The sequence below is a fragment of the Lepisosteus platostomus genome, chromosome 21 (genome assembly GCF_059453375.1).
Source record: "Lepisosteus platostomus isolate fLepPlt1 chromosome 21, fLepPlt1.hap1, whole genome shotgun sequence".
NCBI classification, from domain to species: Eukaryota; Metazoa; Chordata; class Actinopteri; order Semionotiformes; family Lepisosteidae; genus Lepisosteus; species Lepisosteus platostomus.
In genome coordinates, this window is record NC_142631.1 from 1,576,276 (window position 1) to 1,591,630 (window position 15,355).

At 48.9% G+C, this 15,355-nt stretch overlaps 1 protein-coding gene across 3 annotated transcripts in view; it reads right to left on the minus strand.

Annotated features, from left to right (window-relative positions):
• LOC148643817 (uncharacterized) overlaps positions 1-15,355 on the minus strand; it is an 85,359-nt gene that overhangs the window by 35,840 nt on the left and 34,164 nt on the right. For all 3 annotated transcript variants that reach the window (XR_015928898.1, XM_088614954.1, XM_088614955.1), the window contains 7 exons: positions 11,375-12,091; positions 7,447-7,491; positions 6,976-7,095; positions 2,504-2,542; positions 2,326-2,379; positions 1,956-2,009; positions 409-516 (listed from right to left, as the gene is read on the minus strand). Coding sequence is in view for 2 of the 3 variants with exons in the window: in XM_088614954.1 (XP_088471080.1) it covers positions 409-516; positions 1,956-2,009; positions 2,326-2,379; positions 2,504-2,542; positions 6,976-7,095; positions 7,447-7,491; positions 11,375-12,091 (1,137 nt within the window). In the remaining variant the exon portion in view is untranslated. The remainder of the gene's footprint in view (positions 1-408; positions 517-1,955; positions 2,010-2,325; positions 2,380-2,503; positions 2,543-6,975; positions 7,096-7,446; positions 7,492-11,374; positions 12,092-15,355) is intronic.

The window sequence follows — 15,355 nt, forward strand, 5'->3', positions numbered from 1 at the left end:
CATCCGTCGTGCTTCCTACAGTATAACATTCCTAGACAGCTTGACGATGCTGTCTTGTCTTTGTGCTCACCTTGTGGCACATGTGAAGATCAAACTCCCTCTCCTGTTTGGCTTAGCAGACCATGTCCATTGCTTTGAATTTTTAATTCAAAATCTCCAGTCCCCAGTCTCTGCCGCTATACAGAGCTGCCTGGCCAGATGTCCTGTCTGACAGACTCGGCACAGATGTTCAGGAATTTGCTCACAAAGGCACAAAGTCGGTGACTGAGCCTGGGTGTGAACTGGGAATGTTCTAACATTTTCCACCAGGACTGCCTCAGGTTAGGGAGGAAAAACGAAGGCCCTGGATGACTGAGTGACTATTTGGAGCCGGAGGCCTGAAATCTAAGTGGTGGCCTCGGGCCTCACCTGCGGGCCGGGTCTCCCCTGCGGCCCCGCATGTCCATCGATCCCGTGAACGCCGTCTGACCCCCGGCAACCGGCCCGGCCGGACACTCCCTTCGGACCAGGGTCACCCTGAGAGGAGGAGGAGGAGGAGCAGATCAGGCTCCCGCCTTAGCAGAACAGTCGCCCCCCCCCCCACGGACGGAGGTGAAGAACATGACTGACACGAGGATGTGCCGAAGTCAGTTAAGAGGGTGTTCAGTCTGTGTTTTTTTTGCTCTGTGCAGTGCATTGTGGGGCAGGCGCCACCTGTACCCTACCAGTGTACACAGAACCTTCTCGGCTGAGCTTTCTCCTCAAGAGCGTGCAAAACCATAACAGGTCAGGTGTGCACTGTTTTATTACCTGCCATCACAGTGCCACTTTCCCCACAGGAAGCACTGTGAATTTAATTATGAGCGCCCTGTTTGTCATTGGGCCCGGCTGGAAAAAACACTCAAGCGTGCTTGGACACAAAGAGCAGTTTAACACAGTGACGGTCGAGACCGTGGTCCTGTCAGTGTAACGATTATTCCTGCAAAGCCGATGACTCCTCAGGGGAGTTCTTAGCGCTTCTCTCCACTAGACGCGATCAGGGCGCCGTCTCCAGTCTCACTGGCTCGACGAGGGTTAAGCCTGGGTGAGATCTGGGACCGCAGAGGTTAGTCATTGTGGAGGGCAATCATTTACTGCTGCTTAAAACCGCTGGGGGCTTTGATGGTGTAAAATGTGTTAGGAGTTAAGCGTAATTACAGCTTATTTCCTCCAGCGTTACCCCACAGCCCCAGCGGAAAACAGAGACAATGTGTTACATTAGTCTGAAATTTCTTTGAAAGCCGCACTTGAGGGAGGGGGCGGAGGGTTTCATCACTTGTGTTTAGACAGCTCGGTCGAAGAAGAAGGAAATACCCCTCTGCTCTCTTAGGCTTACAGTTTAACCAAACAGAATGACCCCCGGGCCCTCAATGCACACACTCATAACTCAAGAGAGGCGCCTTTATTTTGCATGGTGACTTTTTCGTCACAGGCAGTTCCGAAAAACATATTTTAAAATGCGTTCAAGTTCACAGAGCGGACAAGCCACAAGGCCAAGGTGAGAGGCCATGCTTCTGTGAAGTCCACATCCCAGACCAAGTCAGTTCTTAAAAATCATCTTTGTCGTCGGAAAACAAGGCGCTGTTTCTTTCTTATGATCACTGCTCCGAGGATGACAGATAAGTTTAAACACTTATTATAAATCAGAAGCACATGTGACTGGTTTTAATCCTGTGACTTGTCCACGCGATGAACCCGAACACAAGTCAGTCCCTGGGTGAGACACTGCATGCGTGAGGAGAACTGGAAATGCTTGGATAGGGCAGCCACTGGTTTTTAATTAAATGGTTACAGGAGAAAGGCAGGAAACTTGAGGAGCTGTTTAACTCTCACTTGTGAAAATGTTTTAAAAAGTGCCCCCCCTCTTGCTCATGAACAAATACGGCACATCCGCAGTTGCTATGAAAGAACGAAACGACATCATATCGAGCAGTTACCACATAGCCTCTGGGTCCACGAGCTCCCCTCGGCCCCGGATCTCCAGGTATGCCCTAAAGAAAGAGCATCCACACCAGCTTCATTAGAGCAGCTGAACTTTCCAACACCTAGCGGACAGATCTGAAGTGTAATGTATGCTTTGGAATTCCAGAATAGAGTATCTAGATTATCGACATTCACTGCCAAGCAAAGTGTGAATTTAGCCTGGGGACTCATCGGGGTCCCATTACATTGGGGTGAACAGAGTGCATGACTCCCCCCTGAATTTGGCAAGTGGCAGGGGTACCCCTCTGTACAGCTGGGTGGACTGGATCAGTCGGGGTGCAGCTGCAGTGTGCATGTCTGGGTGTGTAGGTGAGGTACACACACCGGGAGTCCTGGCTTCCCCATTTCCCCAGGAGGACCAGGAGGCCCCTGCTCTCTCTGCAAACAAGTCAGAAAAGAAGAGAAAGTCAGAGGAAGCAGGTCTGCGTTTCAACAGGCCCGGCTGCATCACCCGACGCCGTCACTGACGGACACACACTCGCCGACGGAGAACGATACTCACAGGCCAGCCTGCTTGCAGCAACTGGAAGAAAGAGGTTTGCTGGAACACAAGAGAAAACCAAGCGTCAGTAAAACCACTTTCCGAAACGAGTGCGTACCAGCCACCCCAGAGACAACAGAGCAGCTCAGAGACGGATCTAACACCCACACCAGTGAAGACGACAGCCACCTATAAAAAAGGCACCGATCAACAAAGTTCCCAGTGGATTTTGCATTTGCCTCTGGAATCTACTTCACCCTCCAGACCCTGCAGAAATCACTGCGGGTAACCGAGCAGGATTTTTTTTTTCTGCGTATGCCGGAGAAAAGAAACCGAAATCCGTAACAATTCAAAACCGAACAACAAAGGAAGACGCACAAATAAACGAACAAACCCCGAAACCCTAAAGCTGGCTTTGGGGTCCCTGCTCTGCCGCCAGAGCCTGGCTTCCTTGCGAGGAATACAAGTCCCCCCCGGCGTGGGGGGGCGATAAATCACACAGCGGCCCTGACAGAGCCACACAGGGGTGAGGAGGGGTTTCAATAACACGGCGGTCAATCTCCACCTTATTAAGCCCCGTGTCTCACTGACAGCTTCTCATAATACAGCCCTCATAAATATTTAACTTGGCACCGACTCCCCAAACCCAAAGTGGAGGCACAGCTCTTCCCAGGGGAGGCGAGGAAAGGAGAAATCCAAATATTATGACCTTTTCCATGCTGCACTCCGTGTGCACCGCCCCTCCAAACCTGACCTCCCGGGTTTCTTGGTCGTGACAAGCAGGGATGAACCCCTCCTCCTACACGGCACCCCTCAACCCGTCAGCCGGTCCCAGCCGATCTCCCTCCATTTAACATGAAACTGTGTCAGAATACAAGTCCTCAGACCGCTCCTATGAAGCCCTTATTAATATATTTATTATTAATACACCCAGCCGAAGTGTACTTCGCACCTACTGCATGCCTTCCGATACACGAGATCGGCACCTTTAAAATAAGGTCAATTACTGAAGATATCAATCTGCATGTGAGAACATCACAACTCCCCTTTGCACTGAAAGCTATTTCAAACACTGGTGAGCAAAAGTATATTAGCATTTGTTTTTGCATCATGCCTTCTGCACTAAACAGAAGCATAACTGAGATATGAGCGTTTGCACAGTTGTTTAACACTCTACCTGCAGTAACTTCTTTCACTCAAGAAGGGATGATTTAACACACAAACCGGCTCTCCTCGCTCTGGTGAGCAGTTCCTCATGGGACTGTACAAAACCCCCATCTGTAATTCTTAGCTGCAAATTCTTTTCTTCAGCCTGCATGAGTAACAGCGCGTTTGGTACTGTGTGCCGGAGGATATTAAACAAGTGAAGATATCAAATCCCAGAACAGGGACTGGACCTCACAGCCTCTGGCTTTGAAATCTGGTGTCCCATGGCTCTGCTCTGCTCAAGTGGAAGCTGACTTTTAATGGGGACGGTTGGCAGACAGTGCTGGCGATCAATGGCAGGTGTCATAGCACTCTCTCACCAGCAGGTGGCTGTGATACAAAACAATCACAAATGTGCTCAAAGCCCTCTCTTGTACTGACACCTATTCTTTTAATTATAATAATTGCTTACACTTACATAGCACTTTTCTGGACACTCCACTCATAGTGCTGTACAGGTAATGGGGATCCCCTCCACCACCACCAGTGTGCAGCCCCACCTGGATGATGCGCCAGTCCCCTCCCCACACACCAGCTCTCAGTGGGGAGGAGAACAGTGATGGAGCCGGTTCAGAAATGGGGGTTATTAGGAGGCCATTTTAGCAGTCATTTCCAAAACTCTCAACACTAAGGCTGTTACGCACTAAGTGCTGAGTTTCCTTTCTTTTAAAATCTTTAAACTCTGTGCAGCTTCTGACTGTTGGTGGAACAGAGAAGGGGGACTACTGACAACAGCCAGGGCAGTAACAGCAATGACTAGAAGAGAAACTCCCATCAATATGCGGGGAAAATAAAATTTGATTTCCACTGTGGAGAGTACTACTGTATAAACAATGCTCAAAAACACTTATGTACATCAGCTGGGCTTGTCATCTCTTTTAATATCATCTGTGGCAGGACTAAGATAAGATCACCTTATTGGCCATATACAATTTCTTGCATTAGGAATGTGTCTTTTCGCAGACCCCAGCTTGCTCTCCATGAGACACACAGACAGGGAGAGAAGCTGGGGGTCAGAGCGCAGGGTCAGCCATTTATAAGGCGCCCCTGGAGCAATTGGGGTGAAGGGCCCAATGGAGTCGGATTCCTCTGCCGGCCGTGAGATGCAAACAGGCAACCTTCCAGCCACAGGCGCAGATCCTGAGCCACAGAGCCACCGCTCCGTGACTGTGGACTCCGGCCAGGTGCCTGACGGCAGGGCCTTCTCCGTCAGAGCCAGTCGTCCCTTCACCCCCCACAGCTGCAGCCGGTCTCCTCACAGGCAGGAGGGCACGAGAGCTCACATCTGGCAGCAGACAGGCTGCATCCGTGATGGGCAGTAATGAAGCCGACTTAACGAGCCTCCTTACGGGTTTCCCATGGCCATTACGCTATACAATCAACGTTTCCATATTAGGAGAACATTATGGAATGAAAAGAAATGTTTTAAATTCTTCCACCATTGCTCTTTGCTCTCACTAGGGGGTCTCCATTTTCTCTGGGCAGCTTGTGTCTTGGGGCTGCACGTCTTTTCTTAAACACTTTCAGGCCCGGACTTTTAATTCACTTTTATACACTAGGCTTCAACTCTTTAGCTTACTGTATAAGTGTGTGCATATATGTGTGTTTGTTGTTCTTGTCTTTATTGTAAATATCGGATATAATTTTTGACTTTTCACACACCGATATATAGAAAAAAGTTTCACTATTAGGAATGAAAGAGGATTAAGGAGGTTGGAGGTTTCACAAGCATCTCCAAAAAACAGTGATGTTGTCCAGTCTGTCAACATCACTTCCACATCTGGGAAACAAACACCGACCTCTGCACACGTGCCTGTCCACCTTGCATCAGCTCATGCTGTGTTCGTGTCTGCTCCACTTTGTGCTCGGAGCTTTATGACAGATGGCATGGCATTTCCAAGCTGTGTGTGCGTGGGATGGTGAGGGCAGGGAGAGTCACTGTTCCACAGCATAAGGGATAAGACAATGTTCATGCTCCTGTGCCACTGTGCTGCTGTTTGCCATCATCTTCAGGCTTTACTATTTTGCTAACTATACCAGACTACAGATCATTGATATAAATTAGAAAGAGCAGTGGTCCAAGCACAGACCCCTGTGGTACTCACCCAGGTCTGAGCTTATCTGTATTGTTTTTTATTCTATAACCAGCTCTCAATCCAGATACATTTATTACATTGAATATCTGCCACCTGCAACTGAAGATGCCATCCTTTAGGAGGAGTTTTTTGAAAAATGAAATATGTACTATATCATGTGCAGTTTCTGCCACTGCTTGTTAAAGACTCTAAGAAAAAAAACTATGCTTCTGCTTGAAAAGCAGAAATCCTGTTATGTGTATCTAGTTGTTTTCCTAGAGAGAGCCATTCGAAACTAGTGATTTTTTAAAAAACAGCATCTTGTGCCATCATCCATTGCTCTCAATTTTCTGAAAAAACAAAACTGCAGTGAAAAGACAGCAAATAGGTTGATATACATCTGCAATTCACAGAATATCCCTGTACTATCTTTGTAACTCCAACTGCTTTCAATTACAGCACGCTGGTTTATATGTGGATGCGGTCTTTAACAAAGCTGAAATTTACTCTCAGAAATAGACAGAAAGATGACTTAATGAGCACAGGGAACGCCGAGTGCTTTCCTCAGCCAGCCCGGCTGGTTTGCTGGGCCTGGCTGCGTGCTGCGCTGGGCACTGCACGGTAAACTGGAGGCGGTGTCCTCGGGCAGTCCAATCCCAGCCAGGACAGCCGCCCAGGCCAGCCGAGGCGACCACAGCTCTCGCGCAGTTTCCTGGAAGAGCTCGCCTGTTACGGACACGACGCAGAAAAACAAAATCCTCCAAACAAAAAAGCGTTTTATTTTAAGAAAAAAAACAAAACTGAGAGTTTTTTTCCCCCCCCCAAAAAGAGAGACTCAGCTGAAGTTCCCATGGCAGATTCACAACACTGCAAACCAACAGGAAAAGAAACTTATAATCTCGGTTCTCCTGCTTCTTTGATTATTACTGCACCGCGACAAGAGCAGCACAGAGGACAGGAGCACACGATCATGAGGCACGGCCGTGGAGGTGGAGGTGGTTGTGGGGGGGAGGTGCTCAAAGCTTCTTGCTGCAAAGCAAAATTCATCCCTATATTAAAGGCCACTGCACACGCAGTACATGTACGCCCCAGGACGCGGCAGCCCATAAGGACTGGTGCGATTTGCCCGGGTGGACGGAGCTGCGCCATGAAGGTACAGAACACGCACCTTACAGGGGAGAGCCGCTGCCGAGCACCGGTCGGTGGACTCACCCGAAACGTGGCCCACTCCTCCTCTGTGTTCCTCCACAGGTACAGGGTGGGAAGCCCAGCGGGCCCGGGCAGGCCTGGTTCTCCTGGCAGCCCGGTACGTCCCATCTCACCTTGAGAGCCCTGCAATTCACGCCAGACAGCCATGGGACTGGACAGCTTCCAGAGGGCAGTTGATCTCTGTCTCTCCTTCCTACCTCACTTGATGCGAGTATACATGCCTCGGTATAGCCTACTGTATTCTATAAACAAGCCCCGTACAGCTGCAGCATGCGCTGAGTGCTACTGTCAAGTACATGTGTGCTTCTGTGCAACTCAAGCCCATTTACAGGAACTACGACCGAGGGTTTAAAACCTCAGTGGAAAACTCCCTCCTATGTCCCCTATACGATGTTTTGGCATGAAAGGCACTTTCTAAAATCAAGTGTATTATTACACACCAAACACCTCCCCAGGCAGAGCAAATCGTCTTACCTTAGACCCTTTAAATCCAGGATAACCTCTTCTTCCTGAGCAGCCCTGATAAAAAGAACAGATACACAAATAGACAATTAGTATACAGCAAACCTTTCAATAGGACACAAAACCATTAAGACTGCAGAGGTCTCAACGAGGGGTAGATATTTTGGAAGACTGCATCGAATAAAAACACAAGAGCCAGCAGGGTGTTATTAAGCCTTGTACTTTCTTGATAACCTGCAGGACAAGCTGCGGGGCGACATGACTCTGCACACTCATGTCTAACCCTACAATCCTTGGTCACTGAAAGCCAAGAAGTTCAAAAGCTCCTGAGAGACACAGAGAAGCTGTGCTTTTAAAGGAAAGTGAAGGAACTGCTGCTTCATATTATTACTGAGGCAGGAGAAAAAAAAAACAGTTTCTCCTCTTATTAATCTATCCACTCTACAATATGTCCGGCAGATGGTGATGGCTTAGAGACTAAATCACCAGTCCTCAGAAACCAAAAAAGTAATTTCGGGAGGAAAAACCTATTTGTAGCTCAGTTTTACACATAAAAAGAAATGTCTGGAAACAGGGGACATGTTCCAGTTCCCTAAGGGATGTGCTTCACATCTACGGTCGTCTATCAGCCTGGAGCGGTCAAGGGCATTCGAACAGCAGGGGGAGGTGGCAGGTGAAAGCATATGGAAAATAAATCCACAAGGAGCAGCAGCAACAGGCTGGTTCTGTTCCCAGAGAAACGTTCAGGGCCGAGGAAGCGATTACATGATTGCTAAATCAGGTCGGAGTTCCCACTCCTCACAACGAGCTCACGAGCAGGTCAACAAAACAGGCCAAATAAATCTGTCTCTAATAAGCAGTTTAACAAGACCACACACCTAACCTCGGCCCTCCGCAGTTTCGTCTGTGACTAGTAAGGCTGTCCCAGGCCATTCTGTACGGTTTCATTTAGCACACAAGACCGATACTGTAGATCTTAGTGACTAAACCACATTTCAGTTTCATTACATTTTATTTTTTTAATTCATAAGGCAAACACACAACTGTCAAATAAGAACCAGAAGGAGTCTTTGACAGGTATGCCTAATCCTTATTTTTACCTTGTTTTAGAGCTTGGAACCTCAATTATAAAATCGTAGCCTCCAGAAAACAATTTTGGACAGTGATGATGAAAGAATTTATATTCTGGGAGCAAACAATCATACTGCAAAAAAAGTATTTGCTCACAGGTTCCTGGTGACTTGAAAAGTGAATAATCCCTTTCTGAGCTGCTCTCAGTCACTGAGCTGTCTACAAACAATGCCGCTTGTCACTGCCATGTCTTGGCATGTTAAAACACCACAGAGGATCTCAAGAGCTGTTCCCTAAAGCCACTGCTTTCCCTAAAATGTACAGAGACAGACTAAATGCGAGGTATTTGATAGAACCTCTTACTTTCTAGAGGGATTTACTGCATCAGCTGTTATATTCCTGTCAAAGTTAAATGACAAGTCAGCTAAGCCTATTATTACCTGAGCCTATACTGTATGTAAGCTAAGATAAAGTATGTGCTGGCCCTACAACTATTTAAAGTTAAGATAAGCTACAAAAGCACTTGGGAGATCTCTTCTGCAGAGCCCAGTCCAATATCTTCGCCATTATCTGCTCAGCCAGGTGGTAAAATGGCCACTCGCTTGTAAGCAGCACCCCTGACCAGGACAGTCCAGCAGTCTGGGCTTTAGTTCACTGCAAGATGATCCACTGGCTGTTTCAACCAGCTGCAGGTCATGTACTTTTATACCGAAGGATCATGAGCCATGAGATTTTATCATTCATGTCTTGAATTTTTCACTGTGCATTTTGAACAGTGTTGTAATGTAATCAGTAATGTGTAACGTGCAAACACCTACAGGATTAAAGCATTTAGTACACATCCTACACACGTAGCGCAGGGAAAGCATGTAAATCAGGCAGAAACTTGATTTCAGATTGGCGTTAGAGAGTTGGCTGTACAGCAAATTGAGCAGAAAAGAGTCTCAAGTAAAAAAGCATGCAATCTCGCCGGGCAGTTAACACTATGAACAACGTGTGTGCTTTAACTGACAGGCATCGCTGAAGGAGAAATTCAGAAAAAAACAGTCCTGAGAAAATGCTTAAGAGGAATGTGGCACCCAAACCACTGCCACTTTGAAAACCCATATACCCTTTCATTTATTTATTTAAATGGTTTACAACCCACTGGGTGAATCAAAACCTTGTTGAGCAGGAGGTGGAGTTGACAGACAATGCACTTGGAGTTTGACAAACGACTCTGGCAGATATACTGGAGTCCAATGTTCTTCCTGAATGATGATGTGCAGATAATCAATAACAACCTCCCTATGAACAAAGCTCATCGGACAGGAAAACAGATTCACTGCAGTTTCTCATGCAGGAGAACTCAGGTTGCCGGGCAGAGAAGTGTTTGGGTATAAAATATTTTTTTTCCACTTTGCCCAGTCAAGTGCTCAGGAATAGTCACTGTGGAATATCCCCCAATACTGTGGGAGTTATTTATAATGAACCATAAACCAAAAATAGGTTTCAAGGCATTGTCTAAATACAGGGTTGCTCTTATTTTTTTTAATTCCATTTTCCACTAAAGCCTTTCTACACATTTATCCAGACACTGTAACTAGCTGATCACAAAGGGTGTATTGATGACTGGAGTACATATAATATCTTAAACTTAAGAAGCAATGACTATACAACAAAGGGCAAAACGCAAATCTGAAGACATTTGAACATTTGTGGTTTCAACTGCATTTTTCCACACTGGAAAAAATAGTCAGGTCAACAACAAAGGCAAGGATTTATGGGGGTTAGATAATTAAGCCTGCTCCAACATTTTATTCATGACCACAAAGGTATCCCACTGCGTGCTCCAAACAAGAAAATAAATCTCTAAAGATGGCTCGCAATCTTTTACAGCACCAGCACGCACATATCCTATCCAGATGGAATCTACTTTGAGACCGAACAGGTTTCCAAACATCAATCTATGCTACAGACTCGCTGTTAAAAATCAACCTCTGGACATGCTTTTCAAAGAAGGCTGACAGAGCCAGAGTGATGATGCTTCGACTAGATGCGGAGCACGGGGTCAGGCTATGCACAGCTCTCGCCAGAGGGAGGTGGGGCTTGGGACAAGCTGCCCTGCCCTGCCCTGCTGTTGAAGCCGATGCGCTGGCTTCCTTCAAGAAAGAGCTGGATGAGACTCTGAGTTCAGTTACACACAAGCCACCAAACAAACCAAATGGGGAGAGTGGCCTCTTCTCTTTTGTAACCTTTCTTATTGTATATTCCTACCATAGGGGGGTCATGAATGACACCTCTGCACAGTGGATCTTGGGAGCAACTAGTTTCAATACGTTTTTTTAAAGTGCATCACATTTCACCGAAACGACCCGTCCTTAACTAAAGTACGTGTGCAATGATCTAGTTGAAGACCAGGTCGAGCAGGTACAGAGGAAGAGCGTGTGTGAGGGAGCGTTCGGGGGCAGAGGGGAAGCAGGGGGCAAGGTGCGACACGAAGCCGCAGGGGTGAAGAACAGCAGGCCAAGTCCCAAGGTGAGAGCAGGCCACCCGGACCGCCAAGGTTGGCAGGCGACCAACCTCGACTTCTCACAAGGTCTGCGTTTCTATCGGACACCTTCCCATTCAAGACCTGCAAGACGCTCAGGGACCTGACTGCAGGAGTCTGGCTCCCTTCGCCCCTGCAGCGAGGCCCGATTTCGCCCACCGGGGGCAGACCGCTAGAGCTGGGGTGCCAGCAGATACTGTGCAAGACCCATCGGGCTGCCTGAGGCACAACACGCGTGCTTCTCAACGACGAGCCCCTGTCCTGCCCACTGCCCCTGTCCTTCAGCCCTCAGTTCACAGTTCTCTGCCCACCCAAGGAGAGAAGCCCAAGATCACTCACTTTCTTCCCCGGGGGTCCAGGTGGCCCTGGGGGGCCTTTCTTGAGTCGGTAGAGCCTGCCGTCGGACCCCTGCACCACCGCGCCCTCTTTGTACTTGCGGGTGGCGGGGCCGGTCAGGGTGCTCCCACCCCCCCCGCTGCTGTTCCCCTGCCCGCTGCCGGCCCTGGGAGGCGCGCGAGTCGGGAGCAGCAGCTCCTCCTCCATCAGCACCTTGGAGTCGGGGCGGGGGGGCTGGGAGCCGTGCGGGGGGGGCTTTCGCAGGGAGGGCTTCTTGAGTAAGACGGAGGAGGAGGAGGAGGAGTCCAGGTCGATGATGTCATCCGACGGCTTCCCCGGGAACGGGCCCAGAGCCCTGGACCCACTGTGCCCCTTCCGCTTGTCCGTGGTGACGTTCTCCTCGGGGGTTTTGGACGCCGAGTCCGGTTTGCCAGCTCTCGAGGCGCCCCCACCACGGGGCCCCTTCGGCGGCCCCCGGCGGAGCGGGGGAGGGGAGGAGGGGGCAGGGTCCGGCCGGTCCACCGCGCTGTCCGAGGTGCGGCCCGGGGGCTGCCCCGCACGAGGGCTCTCGCCGAGCGGCCCGTTCTCCGGGTCACCCTCCTCGATGAGGAAAACATCGCCTCGGATGACGGAGGGCGGTCTTCCGGGGCCCGAGGGCGAAGTGCCGTCTCCGCGGGGGTGAGCCACCCTTGGCGGCATCGGCGTCTGAGCAGCGAAATCCTGTAGGAGGCGACAGAGAGCCAGTCAGAGCAAAGCAATGAACAAGTGCAAAACAGGAATTCATTCCTATCCTCCGCATCACAGATTTTACTATCTGAATCTACAAATGTAAGACTATTATTCTTCGTAAACTCCACTTTTAACAATACCCCTAATAGCACCGCAGCATGCAAAATGGAGCAAAAACTGGCTGTCTGAACAATGAATTATTTTTTTGTGTTAAACTAATACCCAAATCTCTCACGAGCAGCCCCCTCATCAAACATGTATACAGCTGTAAAGCAATTTCAAAGCCATATATTTGTGGATCTGGCTTCCTCGCTGATCTGCATCTCTCACTAGTTTCCTGTGTTTGGGAAAAGTGCATTTGAAGCATAACCTCAGCACTTCGCCTGCCATTTCTCACATTATAGGGGCCACTGTAGAAAGAGATAAGGAGAAAAAAAAAAGATGCCAAGCCTTTCTTTAGTCCAGGATGTGTTTTGGCTAATGGAAAAGTAAGCTAAGCGTGGATGGGGCAGTGCTGTAAATTCTTATTGATAGCTTTAATGGGGCACTGCAGGGAGCCGTAAAAGGATGTGTGTAGGCATGTGAAAACCAGTCCAGTAACAGAAAGAGACCACAGGACTGCAAAGAGACTAATGCATTCGACTAATAGCCAGACACTAGCCGTGGGGGGCTCAGGGATTTAAGGCTGCGGTATTGACAGGGAAGAAACACCCAGAGGGGACAGTGATTTATATCCACCTCTCTGGGCGATTCCTCCGAACATCAAAGAGTTAATTGCATTTAGAAAGTGTAACTACAGTCAGGTGGCGGCCGTGCTGGAACAGTCATGCACTGCTAAACCCCCCCGCGTCGACCTCGCGAGCGGGTGGCAATGGGTCACTCTCTGCTCAGAGCAGCAGTTTGCTAGTGGTGAGCCTGTCCAAAGCATACTGGATACTTGACCCAGAACAAAGAACATCTGCTTGTAAGAAATGTTAAACACAAAAGGAAGAAACGCGGTCTCTCTAGCTTCCGAGGCTGCTGGGGCACATACTGTATTGATCTACGAATCTCCTCCAAAAGAAACCCAGAGAATCCATTTTAACAATATAGTTTGACAGTCCTCTTAGATTTCACGTGTGAGCTTGAAACCTTCCTTCATGACTGGTCTTGAAGTAGTCCTCCAGACAGCCCCGTCATTCACCTTTTATAAACTGTAACAGCAGTTTACTTAAGCCAAAGGTCTCCCTTTAAGAGCCCCTTTTTAAGTCCTGACTTTGCAGTTTGTGTTGGAGTTAAGCTGAGAATAGCAGTTTATTGCAACAGTCCAGCCCTTTTAAAAAGATGCCTGAACTCAGATCAAGTGTTTTACTTCCATCCTAAGATGAACAATACTCAAATACAGTACGTCATCCCTAAACAATGTGCCCTGGAGGTGCTATAATAGAGAAGTATTAAGTGCGTCGGAAAAAGATGTCTGACAAAGCAGATGAATGAAATACTAAACTTTTTAAAAAGCTTTACTTTGAGTTCAGAATGGGTGAGAACAGAATTTTGACTTTATTAAGCTGACATTGATTAAGAAACTGAACAAAGAGTTTCAAAATCCTTCTGGACTGCTTTCCCGGTGCCACAGGGAACAAATGTCTACAGAGACAACACGTCAGCAACATCTGCAAGCACCAGTGAAGCAACAGAAAACAGGCTGTCGCTACAAGAGTAATGGGACAACCTGCCTTAAGAGGAGCAGAAGACGTATTTGGCCGAGAACTGCAAGGCCATTGTCTGTCTCCGCTGCGGGGTGTTCGAGGGGGACACCCTGCTCCTGCACGAAAAGCACTTGCAGAAGCACCTTGCGCAGAATCACGTGCATCTCTAACCCCAGCAGCCTGGGCAACAAGGGATCCTGGATTTCCGACACTTCGTAAATGCTCCGGCTTGACTGAAAAACGGGGAAAGGCGTCTCTCGGCACCTGCACCGGCAGCGTGAATAACGCACTGCGCCGTTCGACATGCAACAACTGTTACCGGCTACTCAGTGTACGTCTGCTACATCTGTCACGCCTCCCGGAACATGATGTCATATATTCCAACACCTGTTTCGTGTCCTAGACTCAGGCTGACGAGGCTCCGGAAAGCAAGGGAACAGAGGCTGGAGCCCGACTCGATCTCGCTGCGACAGGCCGCCACGCCCCGGGCTTTGCCGACGGCATCAGAAGCGCAGGCGCCGGCAGTGGAATGTCGGGGGAACAAAGGCCGGGGGCGCACCGGTGGGCCTGGCGTGCTGCAGCCGTGCCTCCTGTCGGAGAGGGGGTGGGGGGACCCCGGGCCAGCCAGGGCCTGTGGCTCAGTCTCTCCGCTAAAACGGCTGGCACTCCGCTTGCTTTGGGCATGGGGAGGGGGGTCAGGGGTGACTTAAGCAACACAGCCTGGCTTGGAATAGAGGTGGTTCTGCTGACATCAGAGGAGCAGCTGTTCCATCAGGAACAAGAGGAGGTTAATTCTACACTGAAACACGGGAGAAAGATGTTTTGTCGGCTCTGCAGGGTTTGTTCAGGTGTGCAAGCAGGCTGGCTCCAATCAGAGTGGAATTAACCTTTAATAGTTCCTTGGCAGCCAGTGCACGTCAATGCTGCCCACCCCACTCATATGGCTTCACTAGGCTTCTCTTCTCTGCCTAAAGGGATAAAGGGTAGACACCGATATCCGAACGTCTCCGATCCACGGTTGAGCACCACATCGAAAAGCTCAGAAGCACACCGCAGGCAGGGCACTGTCTGTACTGAGTGGGCCGACCTGACTTGAAGAAATGGCGAGCTCTATAAATCACAGGAAACACCCAGGTATGACTGTAATCTTAGCTGACGGTGTTTCTGTTCGGGCAGCTGGACAAACATACGTCAGAATGCAGGGGTTCAGCCTGTCACAGTAGACTGTACTTGGTTGCCCATTAGCATCCTTGAGAACGGGGGTCTCGGACAGCCCTGTCTGCTGTGTCACAGGAAGACAGGAAGGCTGTGAGCACACTACACTGCACGAGTCAGCAATTTTCTCATAACAGGCTGTAATGCTAAAGCACCAGTCATCAACCTCTCTCAGGTGTTTGCTCACTTTGCGATCTCTGATACAACATGGGGAACACTATAAAACCTAAAGCCCTTCATACAATGAGAAAAGGAATTCTGACAACAGAACAGAATTCTGATTTTATATACGTGTTTTCCTGTCTAAATGAATGTGAATACACAAAGGGATGAAAACAAAATTGGCATGAAA